Raw genomic sequence first — 21040 nt, forward strand, 5'->3', positions numbered from 1 at the left:
AGAAACAGGAAAACACTCTGCACTTCTAGCATTAGACCTTGCTTCCTCCAATCCTCACAGTGCTGATGTGACACAAATGTTTCAAAAAAATTGAAACTTATGACGGTGTAGCTGTTTTGAAGTGTGTGCAGAGCACTGCTTTTGTGCCACTTCTACTTGTAATAACAAATTATGCAGCTAGTGCCTTCCTATGCTATGATCTACTTTAAATGCTTGGTGGCATTAAAGCTGATGTTAATGTAAATCACATTCACTGTAAGGAATTTTACCTGACAAAGTAAAAAGTTTCCTGGAATTTGCCTTGAGGTGCCATTTGTGCCACTTAGATATTCTAGTTTGGGTTCTGGAAAAGTAGCAATGCATTCTTCCAGCATTAACTGCAGCCATCGTGTTTCCTCACCTTCGAGTGGAGGAACATAAACGAATGGAATATATAAATGCTTAGATTCACATATATTTGTTAGAAACAGTCCACTTGTAAACCTATTTGTCTTCCTATGTTTGTAAAACAGTACATCCATTTTCACATAAAAAATGAAATTTTTTGTTCATACTGCTCTTTCCTCTCTTGAATGTGTACTTTGAACTGTATATTATAAAGCCATCTTTGATGAAAATTCCTTTGCAACAGGTGTACACGTGGGGTTATAATAACTCGGGCCAGGTTGGATCTGGTTCAACAGCAAATCAACCAATTCCTCGAAGAGTTACCAGCTGCCTGCAAAACAAAATAGTCGTTAATATAGCTTGTGGGCAGATGTGCTCTATGGCTGTGGTGGAAAATGGAGAGGTAAGAAATTTCAAGTGAATATTTGGACTGAGTTTTACTTCATGTAATAACTTGGCATGTATATAATTTCAAACCTGGTAGTAATGAGCTATTACTCAGAAAGGAAGTTTACCTTTCCAAACTCCCTCGAATCTAGCTGCTTGTACTGCTCGTAACAACATTTGTTATTGTACCACTGCTGTCTTTAGCATCCATAGACAAATAAATTACCGTCTATACTAGAATCTGAAGTATTGTATGTGAGAATAATCAGTGAATGTGAGAATAATCACTAAATGATATTTTAATTTTCAGTGCTCATATTCACATATCTTAAGAGGAAACAAAAGTACATTGCATATATTTATTTGTACTAGAGTACCTCTTGAATCTCTCTCATACTTTTTTATCCTTTTTGCAAAGATACAAGGAGGTTGTAAAGTTCTAGATTTTGTTCATATGAGCTGATGATGTTGGGCAGTATACATCTTGCTAGCTCTATTTCTCCAAACACTTGAGTTTAGACCTAAGTAACTATTGACTGCAGTAAAACATAATGTCACTGAAATTATCAGAGCTCAGTGTTTTCCCTTTTTCTTATGTTTGGCATAAAGCTGCCTACTCAAACTGTTGTGCACAGCTTCCATTTTATAATTGTTCTAGTGTGTTTTCTGTTAGAAGATTTTGGAATGAGAAATCAGCTCTTTGAAGAAGGGAAGTATTGTGCTGGATTTACTCTGTGCTGGCAAGCAGACATATGAGTCACTGATTTTCTGTTCTTCCTATTAAAATATTGTAGTCCTACATAATCTAACTCCTAAAGAGCATGAATGTGGAAGTTAAGAATTCTAGATGAGTACGTAACCAGCATTTTAAAGAAAAACGTGTGTGTATATATATGTTTATATAGGTAGGTATATCTGTGAATATGTTTGTGTTTACCTAAAACAAACAAAAAAAAGAAGTGAATAGTAGCAAACAGCTAACAGTCCCTGTTTCTGTTTCAAGGTCTATGTCTGGGGGTACAATGGGAATGGCCAGCTGGGGCTGGGCAGCAGCGGCAACCAGCCCACGCCGTGCCGGATCGCAGCCCTGCAGGGCATTCGTGTGCAGCGGGTACGTCTGTGCTGCTCCGCCTCAAACCCTCCAGGAACCTCTGCAAGAGTCCTGTAGACAGCAAATGCTGCCTTTGAAGGAGATAGTCCTTTGTTTAAAAAGTGACATCAGAATAAAACACGTGTCCTACAGTGGACCTCTCCCAACAGGGGAGAAACTGTGAGCCTGTGGAGTTGGGTGGAAATTTTGCCATTGACTTCAGTGAGGTCAGGATTTTACTTAGAGGACTAGACCAGTAAAAATGTTTGTTTTGTTTTCTTCCTTTTTTCCTGTGAAAGTTAATTTTAAAATACTGTTGTTATTTTAGTAGATAACAGAGTCTTTCTAGGATAATACATTCTTCATTAACCTCTGCTGGTTTTTTTCTGGAAAAAAGCTGCAATTTACCATTTTGTCTGTCTCATGAACACAATTTCATTTTAGAGCTGCACTCCAGCCACAGTGACTTACTGGTGTTTGGAGTCTGAATAAATTGCCTCCACTGCATTTGGCTAACATTTGTTATGATTCCACAGTTAGTCTTGACCTTTGAAGGTTATTGCACTTTACCAAGTAGCGGGGCTGCCAACAGTGTAACTAGCAAACTGATAACTTCTTTTCACTAATAAGAAATATTTACAGTGACTGTAGGACTGATTCTGGAAGTGTTTAATTGATTCATGCAAAATAGAGGATACTGACAGGAAAATGATACAAGCTGTTAGAAGACATCAGTTTTGTAACTAGTGAAAATTTGCAAGAGCATTTGAACTTTGGATCCTATTTATTGCATTTACTCAGGAAAGCTATGAAATTTTGAAATATTTTAAAAGAAACTCATTTGATGACATCATTTTATATTCAGCGCCTAGGATGTAGACAGTAGCTTTGCTGGTAGCCACTACTGTTGGATAGTAACATAATAAAGTGAGTATTATGTTCCCCTGTATTTATTCTTCTGTTTAGAGAGTGAATGCTCCAGCAAGTTTGGCTTAGATTCTATTTCTGTTCACTTCCTTTACTTAATACTCATTAAGTAGATCTCCACTCAGTAAATAACTTGATGGTTTATTTCACTTAAAGTACATCACATGCTTCATGGATGTCAGTGGAGTATATGTGTTTATGGTGTGTCTTTGCAGATCATATAAAGATAGGTGAGCTAGTTATGAACAATGTAAATTGGTTTTTGGTAGCTGTCTATCTCTTAGTTACACAAACTCCTGCAGAGCAGGACTGCTGCTGGTAGTGGTGCCACTGTGTATCTGTCTGTATGTGGGGCATGTGCTGCATGTATGAAGTGGATTTTTTGAACAATCTGATGTGAAGAGGCAGCTCAGCAGGACTGAGGGGGTTTCCACGAGGAGTTATGAGTTGATACAGTTGTGGGCTGCCATCAAGATGGAGAGTTTTGTCTCCGCCCTCTCTTTCCTGGTTGATTGCTCTTGTTGCTTATCTTGTGCGGTTCTCAGACCCTACTGTGAGAGTTTTCTTGCAGTGATGTAAGTTTAGAGAATTACAGAATGGCCTGGCTTGAAAGGGACCCTAAAAACCATCCAGTTCCATCCCCTGCTATGGGCAGGGACACCTTCCACTAGACTGGGTTCCTCAGAGCCCCAGTGAACCTGGCCTTGAACACTTCCAGGGATGGGGACTTACCTCAGCAGAGGATCCTCTGAGCACGAGAGCTTTCACAGGGAGGGGGCAGTTTTGTGTGGCTGTCAGTCAGGTATGAGAGAATTGGACAGGGAGAGACCTTAGCTATTTTTCCAGTGATGAAGGTATTCATGGAGCAAGGTCAATACAAGACAGACAATCTTCACTTTCCTGCATATTGTTCAAATTTGTCATATAACTTTCCTTCTTTCTCAGTTTCTATCTACTCTTTTTGCTCTGCTCTTGAAATTATCTGTCAGGGTTTCTCATTGGTAAATGTTTTTCCTCCAGGTCACCTCATCTACTTTCCTTCTGTTTTTAATAAACTTACCTGTATTTTTAATTTTTACACTAGCCTAGAATCAATGGCATTAACCTATACCATAAGATGTATCTATCTGTATTAACTTACTATTGCATAAAAATGAGGTTTTCTTCTTTTTATTATTCCTTACAGGTTGCCTGTGGCTATGCACATACATTAGTGCTAACAGATGAAGGTCAGATATATGCCTGGGGAGCCAATTCATACGGCCAGTTAGGTACTGGGAATAAAAGTAACCAGTCTTACCCTACAACAGTTATTGTGGATAAGGACAGGTAATACTTACAGTCTTGCAATCAGACATTGGTTGACATACTCACAGAAGAACTACATAAAATTATGGTATTTTTAATCTTTTTTTTTTAATTATTTGGGAGAAGGAGCCTAAAATTTTTTGCAATGGTTCATCTGCTAAATGTGAAGAGAATTTTCACTGAAAGTGCTTGAATCTGTCCCATAACCATCCCTGTGAAAGAGAAACTGAATATTCTGAGCCTGAATATGCTATTTTCTGCTTCGGCTCACACTGTACTTTAAAGGCCTTAATTGCAGTTTCCCTTCAGTGGTGTAGTTTCATTGCTTGAAATCAACAGTAAAGGCTTTATTGTCTGTGAATAAAAATTGTATTTTTATATGCTACTTTTAACAAGAAGTGTACTCAGAAAAAGTGAAGGGTGGACATCTGCAATTTGTGTTATTTCTGCTATTAAATCTGGCTCATAATCCAGAAGAGAGAGAAAGGGAGGAGCTCTTTCTTGGTATTGTTGCCTAAAAATAAAGCTTCGATTTTTGCAAGTTAAATATTTTCCTCTAGGTCCTTGAGGGACAGTGGGGCAGTTGTTTCTGTTGCTGTTGTAAAGCCATGTATGTGTATGATCAGAAATCTTGATTTTGAGCTCCTGTTGTGAATAAGAAGCAAAGTGAGATGTCCCTCTTAACCCTGTGTCTGAGTACATCATTGTGAGGAAGTGGCATCTCTGCTCTGGTGGTGAGACATGGCCTGATCTTCAGCATTGCTATTTCTATGTGTGTACTTGTGGTTTTGCTTCGAAGGTTATTGATTTTTTTTTTTCCAGACACTTTTAAAATGTTACAATAAGAATTTAATACACGTTTTAATGTTGCATGCTACCCTTGGCTTTTGTTGGTCAGAATATGAATTCTTGATATGAGTGAAAATATTGCCTCACTAAAGCCTGCAAGATTTGTGCATACAGCTTTAAACAAGTTGTTTCCCTGCCATTATCCCCAGGCAGCTGAGAACACAAGTAAACAAGCAGTAGTTCAGACTGCAAAACAGTGGATTGTGTAATGCTGTACACAGTGGGAGTTTTGAAGTCCTAAATCAGTCTTGGGATTAGAGACATAGCCTAGCTAAAGGACACTTAGAAACAGCTTTAAGTGCTGTTTGGTTCTAAGTTTTAGTTTTCAAAATGGAATTCCTTAAACATAAGTAATAATAATCATAGGAGTAAGAAGAAGTATGTTTAACTTGTTGGTTTATAATTGTTACCAGTAAGCAAACAGAAAAAAGACTTTAATTGTCTTTCAATTATAAGCCAAAATTCAATTTTAATTTTTTTTTAATGCATCCTTATTTCCTTCTTCATCTTCTCCAAGTATTTGTTCTCTGCAGCTTAATACTGCTACTCCCTTCGCTGCCCAGCACCACCAAGGACATTCAGAGACTTGAATCTCATCATAGCTTTGCTTGAGAGAGCTGAGGGGTCAGCAGAGTATGTGCTGCAGCAGATACAGAGCTCTGCTGCAGCTCTGGCTGCTCTCTCCCAAGATGCTTTTCCAAAGAGAAACTTGGAGTGCGCACTGTTTGCAGAAACACTGCCAGCCCTTTTACTTTTGCTGTGTGTGATCAGAAAGCATTCTTGCTTACATGCACGCTTAAAAGCACGTCTTGCACTAGAGAAAGACAGCAGGCAGTGAGCTGATTCACTGCATTTTGTTCTTAATGAGAGTGACTCTCTTTTCTGCTTTGGTTTGCTTGCAAATTCAGGGTGGTGGAGATCGCCGCCTGCCACTCGGCGCACACGTCGGCGGCCAAGACGCAGAGCGGCCAGGTGTACATGTGGGGGCAGTGCCGGGGCCAGTCCGTCACCTTCCCCCACCTCACCCACTTCGCCTGCACGGACGATGTGTTCGCCTGCTTCGCCACCCCTGCCGTCATGTGGCGCCTGCTCTCCGTAGGTGAGATGAAATGTTCTTTATTCTGACACCTTCTAAATAGAACCGGTAGCTCATGAAACAGTTGCGTGTATTTGAAGCCTAAAGATAGCTTCTCACAAAAACTTACACCAGGAAGCATAATCGTAATGACATGTTATGTATGTGTGAGTGGTAATATGGCATGGTAAAAAATTGGTAAAGCCTGATGGTATGGCTAGACTATTGTCTGTTTTATTGATGTGACTCATTGTCGGAACCCAGGAAGTTCCTCTGGCTGCCCTGGAGGGCTCGAGCCCCTGCCTGAGGGGCTCAGAGACCTTGGCACAGAGCCCCAGACCCCTGTGCCTTTGATATAGCCCTTGGGAAAAAAAATTGCCAACCTTATATGAAGATCTGCAAGCCACGACAGTTTAAGTAGAATGATAGTGAATTTATCATGGGGTGAAAAACAGATTTTTGGGGTTTTTAGAATGGGGGTTCAGGGGACAAGATGAAGGAATCTGGGCATGTCCAGCCTTTCTCCTTCTTCTTCTTGGCCTCCATCTTCTGCTGTGATGTTGGCGCTTTTAGATTGGTTTAGAGTAGAAGCTCACTGTCTAACATAGGTGATAAGTATTGGAAAGTAATTCTAAAAATTGTACACGTAGTTTTTAGTATAAAAAGATAAAACCACCCTGGAGGCAGGCAGAGAGCCTCTGATTGTCCTGCTGAGCGGACCTCGGCAGGTCAGGAGAAAGAATTTTATAGATAAGGAACAATAAACAACCTTGAGAATAACTGAAGAGCTCTGACTCCTTTGAGCACCAGGCTGGGAAAAGAGACTTTCTAACGTATCTCGAGGTCACTCACAGACCAGCAAGAGATCCCAAGAGCTCATTTCTATGGGGAAGTGCCTCAGGTTTGGGGAGGGTTTTTTGTGTAACCTCTGGGTGGAAAAATCTGAGTTTGAGTTTGGAGATTTGAGTTGAGGAGCTCTGAAGCTTTCTTTGATGCCCTTAAGTAGACTACTAAGAATTGAGGGATCCAAATTCCCATGTTCTGAATTGGCCACAAGCACTCGGGCTCATCACAACTGTTCGTGACCTGGTCTTCTGAAGAGACAAGTTGCTGGATCTCAGGTGTTTCAGCATTAAGATCTGTCTTGCTGGCCTTGAGCCAGAGTTAAGAGAGCCTAGAAAGAGTTAAGTACACAGCATTGGCTACCAGAGAGCTCATTCTTTCACTACAATTTAATCATATAATGGTTTCTAATGAAGTTGCTGGGGTGTTGTTGAATTTTTTGTTTGATTTCTTGGGGTTTTTTTGTTTTGTTTTGTTGGGTTTTTTTTGTGGCAATTTTTTTGTGTGTTTGTTTTGGCCTGTGGGTTTTCGGGTTTTTTTTGTTGTTCTTAGGGGTTTTGTGTATTTGTTTATTATGTGGTTTTTTGGAGGGTTTGAGATTTTTTGACCCTGACTTCTGGGTCCCTTTGGAAATAGAGCTACAACACTGCAGCAGTGTTGTACCATAGCATAAGGTGAAGCCTTACTGGAGGAAAAGCTTACTTTGCCTTTAAATAAAACAAGTTGTAGATGCACTTTCAAAGACACTTTTTCATATGTGCCAAGTAGTCTCTCCAGCATCCTGGCACTATTCAGGAGGTCTGAGCAGGGTTCCTTGTGATGACACAGGAAAAAGGATGCTAGCTATCGGGCCCTTGTCATGTCTCCTGGGTTGTTTTTAGTTAGGTGATTCTGTGCTGGTGTCAGTTGTGCCTTTTTGCACACTCCAGGAGCTGAAGGTGACTGGCCTCTTCATCCTGTCCCACCCTGGCAAGCTCTCAGGACTGACTCACTGCTGTTTGTCATCTGATGTTTGCGTGGTGAGAATCCTCAGGCAGCTGTGTCCTGGGATCTTACATCTGCTGACCTGTGTGCCATGGACATCTGCCATGCTTACAGCCCTTCTCTGTCCCTCTTATTCTGGTGCTTCCCACACCCAGGCATTCTCATTCTCTCCATGTTTGTGGCAGTTCTAACATTTCTAATACAATTCTTAGCACTGGCTGCTAAGGAGTTTTCTTGGCTTTGTGCCTTGTCAGTGGGAACTGCCTCTTCATTTCCTTCCTCAGGCTTCCCTTTCACTGCTGTAAGAAGTAAAAGTATCTGGTTTCCCTCTAAGAGTTTCAAAGCTGAACCCACTATATTCAGTTTTCCTCTGATGGCTGTAAGAAGTCAACTGGAGATGTGTCATGGTAGACACCTGAATTGCCAGTGAACTTTGAAGCAGAGGTCTGAATAAATAAACCCCACATAGTACAAAATAAGAACTAACAAAGTATTTTATAGTATCATTGCTTCAGAAATATTTCTCTTTTTTTATCATCACTATATTGGGTTTCTTTCCCCCATCCATTTTACCTGTACCTACCCAAGTTGTGTATACCTGACATTCTCTAAATGAAGTGCAAAATGACTGTGCTAAACAAAGTGTAACAGTATCAAAGTGTATGTGTGTGTGTGTGTTAAGCTTTTTTAGAGAAGTGGAGAAAATGTGGAGAATGTCTTTCTATTTCCAGCAGAATACTATTCTAATTTCTAGCTTGATAGATTACAGGATTTATGTAATTTTCTGTAGAGAACAGCTAATTACTGACCCACAAGATCTGTCTAAACCCATAATATGTATTTTTATGGTAAGAAGAAAAAATATTGTTGCAGTTAAGAATGAGAGTTGGGGGTAGAATGGGTTGTTGATATTTTTAGTAGTATTAAAGAAGATGGTTCTCTGAGGCTGTGTGATGGAGATTTGGATCAGTTCAGTAGGTAAAAATTTTGTATGCAGATAATGGAGGAATTTTCAAAGCTGTTTGGTAACTTTATCAGGCAGATATCCTGTGCACTGTCAGATATACAGACATGTGACACCAACAGGAGTATGCAGACCTTGACATACTGTTCTTCTTAACACCATTAAGTCTAGGGAAAGCTGTTCTTTTAGAATAAACTTCTAAGTGTTGGTATTTACTTTTAGGGGCATTGCAGTTTCACTGCCAGCCAATATGTTGTTTCTGTAATAGATTCATTTTTGCTGTAATATAATGTCTCCTTATGGGAGCATTTCAGAAAATTTTATTATGATTTTTTTATTGATCTTTTGAGGCTCTTATAATAACTAACAGTTTCAATTTGATATAATTTAGTCATTAGTGAATGATAGCATTTTCTATCATATGGAGCAGTAAACTTCTGAGACTTAACTTTTTTTTTTCTGGCCTTAAATAGATGAGTTAGAGGAGTGGAATTCACAGGTTTTTAATGGAGGTATTTACTTGGGGCAGGAAACTGGAAAGGACTGAAGAAAGCTGTCCTTTCTTTGCTTTTCTGGCCTAGACAGAACACTGGGGATTTTGGCTGCTGGGGGTTTTACTAGCTTTAAGGAGATGTATTTATTTAGAGTGGTGATTGCTGACAGATACCCAGAATGTTGTAGTGGGAGATATTTGTATTGCTTATTACTTTATATGTCTCCTCTTAATTCTAGAGCCTGATGACCATCTAACAGTAGCCCAGTCACTAAAGAAGGAATTTGACAACCCTGAAACTGCAGACCTGAAGTTCCTAGTGGATGGAAAATACATTCATGTTCATAAAGTTCTTCTTAAAATTAGGTAAGAAACAAACAGTATAAATTGTGTAAACTAAACTGTGCATGTAGTCCACTGTGCTTAGTCATCACTGCAAAAAAATTCTTGACTTACTCTTGCAAATTCCCTTTTCTCTGAATCAGGGACTCATCTGCTGTTCTTTGCTGTTACTGTCTTTGTAATTATCAAGCATGTTGCTCTACTACCTCTACCTGCCTTTCCATCACTTCCCTCCATCTGACATTTATTCTCCTTTGTGCTCCTAAATGGCCTTGACCTTGATTTCCAATAACCTTTTGCTGCCAAGGAAAAGGCTCACTTCCTTCTGCTGTCTTGTCAGTTGTTAGAATCAGTTTTTTCCTCCTTTATATGCTTGGCTTCCTCCACCAGAATGATTTGAGGGGGTTGTGTTTATTCTTGGCACTCTTTCCTTCCACAGGACCCTTCAGTTGTTTCAGCAACTTCTGTAGGTGCTATCCAGATGACCTTTTTCCCCTGTTATGACAGATTTCTTGTTGTATATGTTTTAAACATTCTAACCAGTGAGTCTGACTTTTAAGCTGGCTTTTTTTTTCTGTTTTTACAACTTTTTGCAAGTTATGACCACTTTATGGTGAGATTCTACGTAAGCAGATCCACAGAATGATCTCATTGTTATTAACATGCACAGAGATTAATTTCTTACTGCTAATGTGGTTTCTCCTGTGATACTCTAGAGACACTGCTTTAGATCTCTTCTGCCTTGCCAACCGCTTCTGCTTCATCCTCCTCATTGTTATAATATTTTTATTTTTGCTATTTTTTTCTCAAAATGCTTGGCTATCTCACTCATCACACTTTCATCTTCCTACTTTTGCTCCTGAGTCCTGTTAGTGATTTCTGGTATATTACTGTGTAAAATTAAAATTCCCTGTTAATTCTTGCCTGTCCTTGTTTTGTTGGGGTTTTTTTCTGCTCTCCTCTTACTACTCTGATTACCTATATTACTTTGTCTTCCCTTTACTGATTTCATTGCTTGTTCATTACACTCATGCCTGTAGTCCACCCTCTTCATTTGGAATGCCATGTGTTCTCCATCAAATACGACACCAAATCTTGTGTATGCCCAAAATGTTCCTGAGGTTTGTTTTCCTGATAATCAGCCTATATGTAGCTTTCCTGTATTTCCTTTTTCTTGCTCAGTTTTTCTCAGATTATGTAGCATTCTGTGAAGGAAATGTCTGATTCTAAAATGGATTTACTTATATGATGTTACCAAAATACTGTGAGGGAATAATAAAGCATCAGGCTTGGTCTGTAAAATTAATATTTTCTTTACTCTCATGATGCAGCTGGATCAAATTATTTATAAAGGTGTTTTGCAACATTTGGCCTGGAGCACCATCATGAAAGCAGTGCTGCTAAAAGTTCCTTTTTATTGTTTAGTCATTTCTTTACTGCTTATGAGGACTTCTTTCCATCTTGTTTCATTCCTGTTCTTGAGCTGGATCCCATTGTTGGTGGTTACTGGCTGGCAGTGGTGGAGGAATGTCAGGGAGCAGGCGGCTCAGTGGGAGCAGCCCAAGGCCAGCGCTGCCTGCAGGAGCAGGGACATCCCAGGGGTGGGATGTGCCAGCCCTGCATTCAGCCAGCCAGAGGAGTGTCTGCGCTGGCTCTGCTCAGGGTAGGGACAGCAAGAGAGACACTCCCAGGGATCAGTCACTCCAAGATACTTTGCAGACTGGAGGATGTGTGCTAAACAACTTTTATTTTCATTTGCTGAATTTTTCAGGGATCAATGTGTACCACCTTCTCTCTGACTTTTGTGTGGTGCCATTGGGGCACAGAGCATTCCCAAGCTCTGATCCATGCTGGATGGATAGCATGGTCACCACTACTTAACATGGGGCTCTGGGAAGCAAAATAATGAGGTTTTGTCTGCCTCTCCCAGTGCCAGAATGTGGTAAAAGATGTGGCAGAAGCTAGATTATGACTTTATTTCTTTATGAATTTGACAAGAGGTTCCATTGTTTTATTAAAAGCCCCAAAATACTAAGATAAAAAATTCTTTCATTAATGAGTAAAATGTGAAGAACTTAAGTCATTAGTTAAATAATTATTTTTCGTTTGGATTTAAGTGATACTGTCTTTAAGTTGTAGTTTTGTCTCAGAGACATTAGAAGGAAACCATCTTACATTTTACAGGAAAGTTTGAGTAAAAGAAGAGAAAATTCAGGTGTGGGAGAGTTACAAATTAGTGTAGTACAAAGAAGTAAGATTAAATTGTGGTTGTTGTAGGAGAAGTTATCAGAAGTGGAGATGTTCATTTTTATCAACAAAAAAATTTGAAAACAATGTGCATGTTAGGATGCAGTACAGTTTTAGGGAACAGTAAGTTACAGTGCTTTGTAAATTACTGTGAACTGGAAGTTGCAGATTACAGCTACCAAAGGCAGTGCCTTGTCCTTGTTTGTATCTGTCACAAAGCTATTCAGACTTAAAAGGAAAAGATGATGAAAGATCTGAGTGAGAGTGTCTTCACTTTCAGTAATTTAATCCTTGATTGTAATGATTAATGCTAAATTGTGTATGGACTCTGACACTGGAATAAATAATACCAAAAATCATTAATAATTTCCCTCTTGATTAGGAAATGCTGGAGAAATCAGGGTCAAATCTCAGAAATGCCTAAGTTAATTGTAAACTTTATGTGCTACAAGACAGGTATTAAAATTGATTGCTAATGTATAATGTATTTTAAAAAATGGCACCAAAACCAGATGGATAATTATTGTAGATATTGTAAGTAGAAATGGAGCCTGTCATAAAATATTGACAACAGAAACAAAATTCTGAATTATATATATCGGGCTTGTAAAGCTTAAAGAAATGAACATGTTCAAATCCAGAAATAATGTAGCTAAAGATTCTGCTTTTGTATTTAGTCTGCAGGATTCACTTTTTTTTTACCAACTTCTTGCTGCAGCTCATCTTTCAAGCTTAACTCTTTGCCGTGTACAATCTCTGTTCATGTTTTGCAGGTGTGAACATTTTCGCTCTGTACTCAATAATGATGATGAAATTATAGAAATGAGTGAATTTTCTTACCCTGTTTACCGAGCCTTCCTGGAATATCTGTACACAGACAACATTAGGCTCCCTCCTGAAGATGCAATAGGTATTTGCCATAAATGCAAATTACTCCAGATTATTGTTTTTGAAAAGTTCAATCTGTGTGTCATTACAGAGAAAGGAAAGAAGGGCTTGTTGATTTTAGTTTCTTCAGCACTTTAATCTTGAATTTTGCAGGTGTCAGGAAGAAAAGATGCAGTAGCAGGAAACATGCTCAAGGAGAATGAGTGGTGGGCATGCAATGAGATCAAAGGTGAAAAGTTTTCAGAAAGAACTCATTGTTGCTCCTATTAAGAACTTTCTTTTATTTAGAAAGGCACTAATGCCATCCTGAAAGTTTACTTGTTTGAGCAGCTGTAGTGATTTTTGATCCTGAATGAAAAGGGAGCTCTTCCCTGTGTGAATTTAAGAGGATGTAAGTCAGTAATTGATATCCAGAGTGAGAGCTAGAGAACAGAACACTTCTATAGTAATAAAATGGTTCCTTTTTTGATAAGTCCGTAGGGGACCTTAAAAATGCACACATCATCTAGGAAAAAAAACCAGAGCAAGTCTTTGATTAATTCAGCCTGAAACAAAAGGGTGATTGATTAATTTGAAAAGCCACTAATACATTTTGCACCAGAATAGTTAAAGCTGTATAAATGTTCACAGGGCTGCTAGATTTGGCAACACTATATAGAGAAAACAGACTGAAAAAGCTTTGCCAGCAAACGATCAAACAAGGCATTTGTGAAGAGAATGCCATTGCTCTCCTTTCTGCCGCTGTCAAGTACGAAGCTCAGGTAAGAACTTCTCCTCAGGTAAGCAGTTGTGTTCTGAGAAATGAAGCTGCCTAATGTAAACATGACTGTATTTAACTGATGAGGCATGATTACTGTAATTTCCCTTTCTGACTTAACAAATGTTTTTTCCCCCCTTTTTAAGCTGTTAAATAAAAGTTTTAAAACTCCCAGTTTAGTGTTTTCTTCCTGCCCTTTTGGCTTGTTCCTGTGAGTCAGGGTTTTTAATCTGCTTCCTTCCTTGTCATGTGGCCCTGCAGGGCTTGGCATACAAATTTCTCATTGCCATTTACATCTCTGCCTTTGGATTTTGCCCTTTCACTTCCTGAGTTCTCCACCTGATCATTTTGTCTGCCGGTGTCTGGTACCATTATTCTGGTGCTGACTTTTACAGGCAGTGGGAGAAGTCAGCTGTAAAGTCCCTGCATATTTACACTTGTGCTTTTATAAAAAAAAAAAATCCACTTTTGCAATACTGTTTACAATAAATTGTGCTGACATACAGCAAATTACCTATTGTTAATACTCCCCCCATATCCTGTCATCTGCTCTGCCCTTGGCTCTGGAATGAGTCACTAGCACTCAGCCTGTTACCTGTGCTTTTTTGGTAAAGAAATACTTTCAAAGGTATTTTCCTTTTCTCATCTTCCTAGTGCTGTGATGATTGTGGAAATAACTGTGTGGTGGGTTTTATTATTCAAAAAGTCTGCTTATGTATTTCATGTATAAGGGACATTGTTATAAATACCTTTCAGGTATGGGAGGCAAGTAGAAGAGACCGAAACAAACAATGAATTGAAAATGCTGCAGTAGTCAGTGCTGTATGGAGACAGAAAACTACAGGAGGTGAATTTTTGTAGGAGTTGCAAAGAGGAGACTGGAAGTCAGTGAGTTCTGTGCATTGAAAGAGAAGATAACAAGAGATCAGTAGATAGTAAGAGTGCCAGCTGCCAGTTACAAGGCATTTCTATCAGAATGCCAGGTATCAGAAACAGAGGGTGTGGATGGCTGAGTCAAAAAGGACTTGTGCTTTCAGTGTGCTGTGCTGCTACAAGCCCAGCATGGCAGGGAAAGCTCTGCAGGAAGGCATGACCCAATGGTTTGGTTCTCTTAACAGCAGATTTTTCATTAAAAAATATTATTCTTTAGTTTCTCCTCTTACAAGCTTTCCAAAATTTTTTAACATCTTCAAAGCAGAAATATTTTTGGTTGGTCTGTATCTGGTGAAGTAAAGTTAAAGAGTAGTTAAAGATATGTTTAGGTGTGTTGTGAAGTAGTAAAACTAGCCTGAACAAAGTACCAGAGTTTTTAAGACCTGAGACACAAGAAAAGGAATTGGCTGGATAACTAAATACATGTTATCCTCCTCTTCCTTCTATGATTCATTTTTTTGCTCTTTCAAAACATGTAACAGTTTAACACAATTGTCAGATGAGGAATTGGTTCACTTGCCCTGGCTGCAGTATGTGCCAAACTCAGGAGTGTATTTTTGCCCTCCTCCCTACACCCGCAGCTCAGAAAGAGGTGGAAGTGCAGCAAAGATTTCTTGATCAGAGACATGGGGATAACCTCTGTCTAAGGAATCATGGAATAAATCAGGATCTTGTAGTGTACTACATTAATATAGTAACTCCTGGTTTGAGAACCATGTGCGCTGTGTCAGGACCTCAGTAGAAAACTGCCAAAAAAAGGATCATGAAAGAGACCTCATGTTTTGAAAGCTTGAAAAGATGGATTTCCATTTTTTTTTGCCATTAAATGGGAACACTGCAGGTGAAAGATTATAGTGATGTGTGACATGCCATTCACATTGCAAATTCAATGAAGACTAACTTGACTACTGTATACATCTGTTAGGATTTAAGATGTATGAAAATATTTTTTCCTGTCCTCAGAAAATACAAGGAGTTTCTGCTACAAGTTATTTTAAAGCATATTTCTAATACACACTGTAGCAAAGTTTAGACTAATCATCTTCTGTTAAACAAATTAAAAGGACAGTATTTCTTTAAACTGCAAATGAGTGACCAGGATTCTCTGTAATCTATGATCCTATTCATACCAGCATCAGAGAAATTAGCTGCTGATAGTTTTAGCTAGCATAAAAGTTCACACATTGATTGTAAAGCAGCTCAGGTTCTAACATTACCATTTCAGAAGTCTGCTGGAACTTAAGGTGTCACCATCTTTGATTGTCTACATTTTTTATTTCCTCTGTTTTTTTGCTTCTTCTATTCTCATTCTTTTCTACTTTCCCAGTAGCTGTTGATGAGAGATACTTGCTATACCATATTTCTTCTTTAAGGATATTTTGTGCTTCAGTTTATGCTTTAGTTACATCTTGAAACATGGAATCTAAGGAAAAGTTTTCAAAAGGAAATGCACAGGTAGTCTGCTGAGTGTTTTGCTACTCTTAATCCTAGGCTGCAGTGTTTGTGTAGTTAACATAGAATCAAATTGGCATGGGTTACTCTTTTTGCTGTAACCCTTGAAGAGTTTTATAGTTTATGGATTAATTCTGACTTCCTTGCTTCTGGCTCCAGCTCTGGCTGCAGAAGGTAAATAATTTTTTTTCACAGCAAGTTGTTGCATAGGAGCCAACTAAAGGAGACTGAGCCAGTGCATGGAGAGAAGGATTGCCACTGTTGTGAGGAGTTTGAGTGGGAAGAAATTGCTGCATGCAATCCTGGTTGTTTGGCTTGATGGCTTGGACCCATCCTGTGCTGAACTGCTGAGCATCCTCTTACAGTGAGACCAGAACAAGGCAGAACCTTTTGTGCTCTCTGGGAATCCCATTAGACAGAGGGATTCAATTCTAGGTTTGCCATGGAAGACACGTGTATCCTAACATGCAGTTTGTGTTCAGCATCATCCCCTTTTCCATCATACTTTGCTTTAATTTCCAGCATGACTAGCAGATCTATTTTTCACAGGACATTCACGACTCAGTGCAGTGCAGGGAGGACAAGAAATGAGTTATTGATGCTCTAGTTCTGTTTGGGGCAATTTGATGGTTTCACCTGTTGGTAACTTTTCTAATGAATGTGTAGTAAATTCTAGTAAATGTGATGGAGTTCTAGAGTTGATTTAGGCGGCTACTCCTGTTTTCTCAAAGCGGGTTTATTGAATAGTTTGTATGAAAAAAATTCATCTTATCATTTGTGATCTCATCAAAAGGATAGGAAAATGGATTGATAAAGGACACAATCTGGTATATTCTCTGCTAATTAAATGACAGATTTGAAACAAAGTAATAATGTTAATAATTTTATCAGTCATTCATAATATAAATTACTGAAATTTGTTCCTAGGACTTGGAAGAATTTTGCTTCAGATTTTGCATAAACCATTTGACTGTTGTTACACAAACTCAAGGCTTTGCAGACATGGACCATGACCTCCTGAAAAACTTCATTAGCAAAGCCAGCAGAGTGGGAGCATTCCGAAATTGAGCTCTGACTACAACCAAGCTGAAGAGTACGTCCTCTTCCCTACTGGAAATACTTTTCCTTTGGAGAACTCCTCCGTGGTCAGAATGTGCAATGGTTTGGAAAGTCTCAGTGTCCATCAGCTTAGGGAGTGTGTAGAAGTCCACTAACATGTCGGCTTTGTTGTAAGGATGGCTACAGTGTAGGTGTGTGGTGACTGTTCATTGCCAACAGCCAACAGAATTTAACACAAAAATCTAATGCAGTAAGTACCCTTTAACACCCAAAGTCAAGCAAACTAAGCTTGTCATTATCTAGTCTGTCTAATTTTTAATTTTTTTTTAAACAGTCTGTGTTGGATTTTATGGGACAGTGACCTCTTTGCTGCTAAAACTTTCAGTGTATTTTTTTGTGTCAAAACTCAGTTAATATGCCATAATGGGCTTCTTTTTATAATCCAGTGGAGATACAGTACTTAACCATATGACCAGAAAAGTTTGTAAGTCCTTCAGGATCAGAGGCTTTCTGTTTGTAGGAGGGTATGTCTCACTTGTTGTTTATTTGGAGTTAATTTGTGAGGAGCTTCAGCAGGATATTACAGTTTTGAGTTCCCAGCACTTGTCTCATCGTTTAGCCAGAATGAAAAGGATCTCCCTTGCCATTACACCAGGCATGTCCCTGGCACCCCAATGGAAGCACTCACCAAGTTTGTCTGGGATGTGAATTGTCATGCTGTGAGTTTTACTACTAAGAAAAAAACCTAGTTACAAACCCAAACAAGCTTTCTTCAAGTTCTGCTTGAGGCTTATTTATTCCTGTTTTACTATCTCTCCTCAGACAGATCAACTTCAGACAAATGGAGAAAAAGGTGATTTTGAAGTGGTAGCTTCAAATTAATTAAATTTTAAGAGTGAACTGACACTATATTCCAAAGGGTGATAAAGGTATCTTGTCCAAATAGGGCATTTCAGATTCTCCTGTGGTCAGAGCTGTGAGGTGACCACTCCACTTTCCTTTCAGAGCTGTTCAGAAGAGAGGAGATGCCCTCTGGACATGCCTCTCTCCCACCACTGATCATCAGTGGCTAAGGTAGAGTAGATGCTTCGTTCCTAACTGGCTGAAGTGAATATTAAGGTGAAAAACCCACCCAGTGCTGCACAGAGAGAGGTTTGCCCCATCACAGAAGATGTGGAACTTATGGAGCATTTACTTGAATTTTCTAACAGGTAACTGTGAATTAACCCTGAGAATTTCAGATTTTGACTGAGTGAAGTGACTACAAGTGCCTTTTGCAGTATTTTACGAATGGGGAAGACAAAAAGCTGGATGACCAGGCTCAGTACACGAATATAATTATGTAAGTAGTCCTGCAGCCTTCCTGCAGGTCTCTGCTGTGCTACAGCATCCTTCAATGATGTTTTCTAATCCTCAAATGTGGTTTCTAAGAACCTAAATTATCACATCTTCATGTCTAAGGTGGAAATAGCTGTTCTTTACTATATTGGAGGCTCATTTCTCAAACAATCCTGTTCTTTGAGGAAGAGTAGGAGGAAAAAGTGGAAGAGGAGTAGTGAGTAGTACTCCCTTCACCCCAGGCCCTGTGTGTGTGAGTGGAAAGGTGAAGCACATAGGTAGCAGAATTTACTTAGGAAGAGGGTGATGAACAAGTATTTTAGAAAATACCACGGTAAATATTTAATTATGTTTGAGACATTTGCCTCAGACCCTCACTAGATATATATTGGATTATCTACTGCTAACAAGCACATTCTGCCACCCCCTCAGTGATGAGTATGACTTCCTCCAGCAGCGTTAAGTCTGCTCTTAGCAGCTGTGTCAGTATTTTGTATTCAAACAGAAGTGGTCAAAGCCTTTCCAATACATAATGCAGATTCATCAAAACCACAGCTTTGCTGGGGGAGGAGATCAGTTTTGTTAAGTTTGTTTTGAGAAGTACTTGACACTAGCACACAGACAGAGGTTACTGCAGACAGTGAGATAGAGTCACCATAGAGCTGTACCCTGTGTGCTGTAGCCCAGCACTGATCATACCAGTGTGGGCACAAGGGATTCCGTGGAAGCCAAGGCTGCAGATCCCTGGGTAGGCCTGAGATGCCAGATTCACCTGCCAGCACTTCCTTCAGGGTAGCAGTGCATGGAACGAGGGTGTATGACCACATCTCAGCCTTGGGGCAGCAGCTGGCACCAGCCCCATCCCACCCACCCCCATGGCATCACACTGGCACACATCCAGTGTGACTGGGAAATGGAACCAGCTGGGAACCCCCAGCCCTGCTGCTGGCTTGGCAGTGGTCACTCCAGCTTTCCTGAGGTGTGGATTATGAAAGGTCTCTCCACAAGTTTCTGTTGTTTTACTCAGAAGAATCAAACAAAAAACTATATATGTGAAATGATGGGGTTTTTTTTTGACTCAGCATCTGATCAGAAAACTTCCCTGGCTCTCTGGGGACACTACTTCATGGAATGATAGCACTGGAGAGAGGCACCACTCTCCTCCATTAGCTCAAGTTCATAACAAAGTAGTTGAACAGAGATTGCAGCTGAAATGGCATGCTGCTTGGAACAAGACATTTTTGGCTTAATAGAACAAAGTGTCATTTTTTTCCCAATTTACTTCCTTTCCAGCCAACCATACACATTAAAGCCTACTTGCAATTGCAGAATAACTGACAAAGCCTGTAATTTTGAAAAGAAGCATCTCTGGACTGAACGAGGGTGATTCTAAAGGTCCAGTGTGTCAGCGTTGGCTTTTATTTTGTATCATCTGACCTGGATGTGATAGTGTTACATTCATAGAAACATTTATTTATTTTTTTTTAATTTTTTTAATTTTCATTGCATGTGTTCAAAGAAAAACCACCCTTACTGGCTTAGGTGGTTAAATGTGGGTGCATGGATGTAAATATTGCTTGAAACCCAACCATGGGACATTTCAGAAGAAATTAGGGATGTGTTTTACTGTGGTGAGATAGACTGCAACAGCCTTGTGTTTGTGTATCTTGCAGTTAAATACTTTAATAAAGTGTTGTTCTGTTTTAGGATACCACAGAAAAAAGGTATTTCATAAATAAGTGAAAATTTGGTCAAGCAGAAAGTGTGTCTGGGGTTTAAGTAAAAAACAATGTTCTGCTTTCCATAAAGAAGTCTGAAAAAAAAAATTTCAGGGGTAGGATCATTTGAAGGTTCTCCTAAGCTATTGAAGCTAAAAGCCAGCACTGCCTTGTCATCTAGTATCCACCTGTAGAGTTCTGTTACAATGCTTGGTAACTATGTAAACTGCTGTTTTTATCTGATCTGAACACTTTAACACTTTCCATGGACTTTCCTTGTCAAACAAAGCATTTATTTGCCCCAGAGAGCAGGATTCATTGCCCACCACCCAATGATGTAGAAAGTTTACAGCCTGATTTTACATAAATGATTTTTTTGTTCTATATAAGCTTACCTGGTTTAATAAACCATTAATAAAAATGCCATAATATTTAAAACAGTTTGAATGGGACTTTTTTCCTTTCTTTTCAGTAAAAATGAAGAAAGTTTGATGCTTGTAGACTGAATTGACTGTATGGCAGGGGTGGGGGGGAAGTAAAGCAGATGATATTTCAGAGAGGTACCTTGAAAGCTATTTGTGTTCTTAGGAAATCACTGTCACCAGATGATAAGACATATGTAAGCTGGAGAATTTCTTCAAGAAATTCCTTTAAAAGAATTTCTTTCTTTAAAAGAAATCAATGCCCTGGTGACTTAATAAACTGTGATTAATAAAATGGTCCTCAGAACACCAATCATTGTTTCTTAAGCAAATGTATATTATGACAAGCTTGTTACATTTAAAATATTTCAGCTTGTACTGTGTGCTGGTATCACACAGCCATGATCATCTCCAGCTGCTTCAAATTTGACACAGGTGTCTTCCTGCAGCCACTCCTGTGCCTGAAAATGTGCACTTGCACAGTCCCTGTGGCTGTTCTGGTAGCTGTGAGAAAGCTCCTCACAGCCCCTCTGCCCAAGCACTGCCTCAACACAAAATCCTTCACTTGCAAGTCCAA

The 21040-nt window shown here is 39.3% G+C and overlaps 1 protein-coding gene across 8 annotated transcripts in view; it reads left to right on the top strand.

Annotated features, from left to right (window-relative positions):
* Positions 1–20482, top strand: part of RCBTB2 (RCC1 and BTB domain containing protein 2) — a 33271-nt gene extending 12789 nt beyond the window's left edge. The window contains exons 6-15 of one of the 8 annotated variants that reach the window (XR_009485383.1): positions 632–790; positions 1778–1885; positions 3978–4120; positions 5857–6047; positions 9547–9673; positions 12670–12806; positions 13415–13545; positions 16854–17235; positions 17991–18059; positions 18197–20482. Coding sequence is in view for 3 of the 8 variants with exons in the window: in XM_059839026.1 (XP_059695009.1) it covers positions 632–790; positions 1778–1885; positions 3978–4120; positions 5857–6047; positions 9547–9673; positions 12670–12806; positions 13415–13545; positions 16854–16994 (1137 nt within the window). In the remaining 5 variants the exon portion in view is untranslated. Of the gene's footprint in view, positions 1–631; positions 791–1777; positions 1886–3977; positions 4121–5856; positions 6048–9546; positions 9674–12669; positions 12807–13414; positions 13546–16853 lie in introns of all 8 variants that reach the window. The other 7 variants (XR_009485385.1, XR_009485382.1, XR_009485381.1 and 4 more) reach the window with 7 other exon arrangements.
* Positions 20483–21040: the final 558 nt, after the last annotated feature.

This window comes from Haemorhous mexicanus, chromosome 2 (assembly GCF_027477595.1).
Source record: "Haemorhous mexicanus isolate bHaeMex1 chromosome 2, bHaeMex1.pri, whole genome shotgun sequence".
NCBI lineage: Eukaryota > Metazoa > Chordata > Aves > Passeriformes > Fringillidae > Haemorhous > Haemorhous mexicanus.